The 5746-nt window shown below is 28.4% G+C and overlaps 1 protein-coding gene across 1 annotated transcript in view; it reads right to left on the bottom strand.

Moving 5' to 3' along the window:
* Window positions 1-462: 462 nt before the first annotated feature.
* LOC108688358 overlaps window positions 463-5746 on the bottom strand; it is an 18519-nt gene continuing 13235 nt past the window's right edge. Inside the window, 6 exon segments of the mRNA XM_018194593.1 lie at window positions 463-644; window positions 1207-1495; window positions 1653-1837; window positions 2872-3240; window positions 3479-3998; window positions 5101-5165. Of these exon segments, the coding sequence (XP_018050082.1) occupies window positions 463-644; window positions 1207-1495; window positions 1653-1837; window positions 2872-3240; window positions 3479-3998; window positions 5101-5165 (1610 nt within the window).

Below are 5746 nucleotides of genomic sequence, written 5' to 3'. Positions count from 1 at the left end.
TATATATATATATATATCATCGCATCAGTATGTGACCGGCTGCTCTTGTGGCTGCCTCCTATATTTACAATGTCGACGAATAAAGGAAAAACCATCATTCTGCGGGTGATGAAGAAATATTTGACAAAAATTCCTCTTTATATTATTATCTTTTGTAATTTAATAATAAGTAAGCAAAGTATATTTTAAATTTTACGTTTGTAGTTTAGAGTCATAATTCTAAAGTTTAGTTGAATTGAATTCTTCCTCATTTTATATAATAACTAAAGAATTGAAGTTTTTCGTGCTAAAAAATATATTTCTCGATTTATCCTTACTAAAAGTATTTTTCGATTTATCCATGCTAAAAATATTTCTCGATTTATTCTTACAGATTAGTGAATGATAAAATGTTAATACAAAATATGTGAAAATAATGTTAATACAAAAATGTGATTATAATCAATAATATTTTGTCAAATTTTAATCGGTAACAGTATTAGCTTTTCGCATATTGAGATATATTACGCCATTTAACGGTCCTGTCAAAGCCACTGCTGAATCAATGATCACTGGTATTATAGTTTTTTCGCATGGTGTTACTTCACACTTGTTCAACATTTTAAAGAGTATCAATTTTATCATTAACAATGCAAAGCGATTACCTGCAAAACGTATAATAATATACAACTTATTATATTTACAATAATATACAACTATTTACAATAATATACAACTTATTATATTTAAAAAAAATTAAATTCTAAATATTATTAATTGATTTTATTTTTCTTATTTTTGCGACTTTGTAATTGAAATCATCAATTTCATAATTCTCTGCAATCGTAGAGTCTAGTTAAATTAAAAAAAGTCTCGAATATTATTGCATAATCACTATCATGATTTGAAATTTCATTGCATTAACATTAAGTAATTGTGTATATTGCAATTTATTTCCGCTGATTTCTTTATTTCTGATTCATTTATAATGCAATCTGTGCATGTAACAAACACTTTAAAATATATGCTACTTAATTTATGTTTTCAAATTCAATTTTATAATTAAAATACAACAACTCGTACGTTACAACTTAATTGTCTAAATGTAAAATTTTAGATTTGTCTAGTTATAAAGTGTGCTTTTCCCATTTTTATTGATTTCAATTTCATGTGTGATTAGCAATTTTAATCTTTTCTTGATATCATAGTTAAAATCAATTGCCTTACCTATGCACGAATGTGGACCGTCTCCAAAAGGGAAGTAAACGCATGATGGTATATTACGTTTGTTCTCCTCATTGAATCGCTCTGGATCAAATTTTTCAGGATTGGGAAAATATTTCGGATCGTAATGTAGAGCAAGCATTGGGATATAAATCGGCGTATCCTTCTCAAGTACGAGATTAAAATTTGGTATTTGGTAAGTCTCCATTGTATTGCGATTCAGAAATCCCAATGGAGGGTATTTTCTTAAAGTTTCCGATACCACCATATCCATATACGGTAGCGATATGATCTAATAGAATAAAGATATTATTTTTACATATTGAAGATTTATCAAGTTTTAAAATTTACTCAGGAATGAAATCAATAGTTGGACAAAAGTATGAACAATATTTATATCAGCATTTTTTCACAGAAATTATTTGATAGGACAGATGATATTGACGCACCATGTCGTATGTAATTTTTCCATCGAAATTGTTGAGCGCTTGGTGAATTTCTTTTCTTAGGGTGTTCTGAATGTCCGGTTGTAATGCGAGTTCGTACAACGTGAAAACAATAGGCTGTGCGGTTGTATCGAAACCGGCTGCGAAGAAACTGATCGCTTGCGCCATGAGAACATCCTCATCGAATTCTAAAATTTAATTTCATTTGTAAAGTTTTGAAAGCCTCCGTTGTTTGCTGCAATTAAGATCGATTATCGTTTGGAAGAAAAATAGCTACCGAACTTTTTATTTGAGTAGCTCCATAAGATAATAAAGATCAGCACTACCGATTTCTGTAAATGGATGTGCGGAAGAGGGAATATCGGCGTGAATACCAGAGAAAGATAACAATTTACAACGGTAGTAGTCTTAGGTTCTCTTTCACTAATCCCGGTAAACGCTCGATGGTTAACTAATCATTACCAACGTGAGAACTAAATACAGAAGAGAAAGAGAGAGAAGATACAAACTGCTGATGGCACTTTTGCGAGTTAATCGTCGATTAATTTAATCAGAAGTTGATGAGTTAGGGTAGGATTTTATTTTTGTCGTAAGACAAATATATGCAGAACATAGAGGTCCTCGGATCTCTCTATCCTATAGTCAATTAACAGACTTGAAAAATTTGTCGTACAACGCACAAATGAAATCCCATATCCTTATCGCATGAGATAAATGAATTGTACGATGATATCCATATTTTCGTACATATCAGAAGTTAGATTATGAACAAGTGCATATCTAATCGGTTCAGCTTGAGGAAATATATACAGTGTAGAATAAGTTGCGATAAGTTGCGATAAGTTCGCAAATTCAATCGAACTAGCTTGGAAAGGAAGGAGCTCTTTCTCTTCGCTGTCCGAAGAAAAAAAGAAGCGAAAGTATGAACGTTTTGGATCGTACAGTGGAGAGATCGGCATTCATATTCAAGAAGTGAAACATAAAGGAAATGATCCTTTTATTCAACCCATTAAAGAATAACTTGGGACATCTCAGCTTCGAGAAGACATTGAAACACATCCAATGTCTTCTTGAAGATCGTTATGAGTTATATGATGATAACTATACGATATTTTCTTACATGTTATTATTGCTTGTCTAATTTTATCATTATAAATTATAATGTTACATATCTTTATTTACTTTTATGTATAAACTATACAATAAGTATAATTTCACTTACCAAAGTCTTCAATTTTATGATCATGATTGTTTTTCTTGAGTTCGATCAGAATATTGATAAGATCGTGTCTTTTCTCGCTGGATTCCATGCGTCTAGTCAATGTTTCCCAGAAAAACTTGCGCAAAAAAGCGGTAGCCTCTGTACCGAACAATTTTAGACGAGCTATACGAGATATGTTTGGAAGGAAAAACATTGCAAGTATCTCTAAAGCACGCAGATAATTATTCGTAAATATCTTCTTGCCATATTTTAGAAAGTCAAGGTTTGGATTTTTGAACGTGTTCACGTCGAGTCCATAAATAGTGCTGCTGATCATATCGATTGTTAATCTAGAGCTTATATCCTTCGCCTCTATTATTTGTCCTTTATCTGCCGACAATGTCTTCAATTAATTAAACGTCTAATGTAAATATTATGTATATCGATTCTTGGTTCTTATTGTCACGAATAAATATTTTTGTGTGTATAAAATATATAAATATAAATATAAGAAATATATAAAATATTTTAGTACTACAAAAAATTTACAGACGTAATTAATCTTTATATGTATTTCAACATTTTTAAAATTATTTTATAAATTGTTTAATAACTTTCTCCAACTTACCATCTAACTTTAATGAATCGAGATACTCATCTAAATGATTTGTACATTCTAGCATTAAATCAAACATTTTTTTCATTTTACCGGAAGTAAAGAATGGTGATAATTTTGTTCTTAAAATTTTCCAAGCAGGATTATTAATTAAAAAGAGAGAAGTGTATCCAATACGGTCTTTTGGATTACCCGTGGCGTATCGGTCATAGAAGATATTAAAATCTTTTATCAAGATACTCTTAATGATTTCGCGATCGCAAACTAATAAGATAGGTTTATCCAGAATGTGGAAACCGATATAAGGTTCACCCTTCGCTCGGTCATATAATTCTTTTAGGAAATATGCCGGGGCTTTCTTTCGAAATAGACATTCCATGAAAGATGATGGCGTTATTTCCAACACACCCCGTTTTTTCCAATACTTAAAATTGCGAGTCATGTAAAGGTAGGCGGTTATAATGAGAATTGTTAGAATTATTATGCCATCCAGGGCCCAGCAATCCGTCATGAGCGTCATTTCACAGCTTCTCTATAAAAATATTTATTTTCTTGTATTTATATTCAAAATAGAAAATGTTATATTTTTAGTTATTTAGAAAGATTAAAGAGAAATTCGTTGTGAATATATTACCAATTTAAAAATAATGATTAAAGAATCTGTCTTCAGAAAACGATATTAAAAAAATGCTTCTAGAAGTATAGGAATTGTTATTTAATCAACACGAATCGTTATGCTATCTCTCTAAGCATTATTTTTATAACATTTGTTATAAAAATTATATATAATCAAATATAAATAATTATTTATAAAATATGGTCAGCTATGTTTTTTTTTCACGTATGTAATAGCAAATATTTCAATCTACATTTAGGAAAAATAATAAGAATAATTAAGAAAATAAAATAATTAAGAAAATAACTTTTGTATTGTTTTTTTTTTACAAAAGAATAAAACTACGATTACGTTATAATAACAATAATTTTATTTAACAATATAAAGACTAAAATAATTTTATTGATGCGCATTAGTAAATATAGCAGAAAAATAAGACACAAATATGAGGTTGCACAAATAATAAACGAGATGTCAACAATAATGATACTTTGGAATTCAGATTAATAACGTAATATTCTATATGTATAATTTTATTTGATAAAAGTGTAATTAACATAAAAATTAAATGAGTAGATAGATAAAAAAAAACGAGCAAAGGAAAGATTTCAATTTAAACTAATATATTATCTTTATTCACAATTAATTAGTATTCGATATCATACAAAAAAACCAAATGTTTCAACTATACTTGTAAGTCTTTATCAGCCAAATAAAAATAACATAGATTTAAATTAATACCCAATGTTTAAACGTTGAATAAATTTTAAGTTTAAAGGATAAAATATAGAATCATGTCGCAGTTAAATACAGTTACGCAATATGTCATTTATAAAAACTATCGAAACTATTTCTTCGTTGGACGGCGAGAAAGAGTGGAGTTAAGTTATAAAATTATGTGTGAAGTCAAAAGATTATTAATATGTATTTCAATATGTATCCGCATGAAAAGATTAAGTTAATTATGAAATAAAATAATTATAAAAACTAATGTGCAATTTACAATTATAAAACTTACACGAATGATGAGAGTTCGTGTTATATTCAGCTCTAACAGGAAAATGCAAAGGATATGTCGATGATATTATTTATGTTGAATATAATATCTGGAGATACTGCTTAAGCTACGCACAGTGAAATTATCGTATTTATGAGTATTTATTATATTATTTATCTTGATATAATATCAATCTTGATGAATATCTAATTAAATTAAAATTTTTTTCTTTGCTTGCTTTTCTTATCTATTCATTTAATTTTTATAATATCGAACGTATTACGTTTTTTTTCTTATTTTACATGTATGTAATTAACATAATTTTCGACATATATTATCACATTATATATATATATATATATATATATACACATATATATGAGTGTGGACATAAAAATAACAGCCCATTGTTTAAAAACATTGCTTCACAATAAAGTGACGGCGTGAGCAGTCTAATTAGGCTACTTCACTCTTTTTAATGCTCTATTTCTTGACCTCTAAATTTAGATCTTTATCCAAGAGATATCTCCCTAATCTATAATGGAAATATTATCTCCCAGATAAGATTATCCTTAACATATCTGGAAATAATCGTGCATAAGAGAGTTTATAGAAATGCGCAATTATACGTAGATAGGTCTACAACTATTATATTTATGTAATATAT

The sequence above is a fragment of the Atta colombica genome, unplaced genomic scaffold (assembly GCF_001594045.1).
Source record: "Atta colombica isolate Treedump-2 unplaced genomic scaffold, Acol1.0 scaffold229, whole genome shotgun sequence".
In the NCBI taxonomy this organism is placed as follows: Eukaryota; Metazoa; Arthropoda; class Insecta; order Hymenoptera; family Formicidae; genus Atta; species Atta colombica.
Note: the sequence above shows the minus strand (reverse complement) of the source record. Positions and strands in the feature narration are given on the sequence as shown.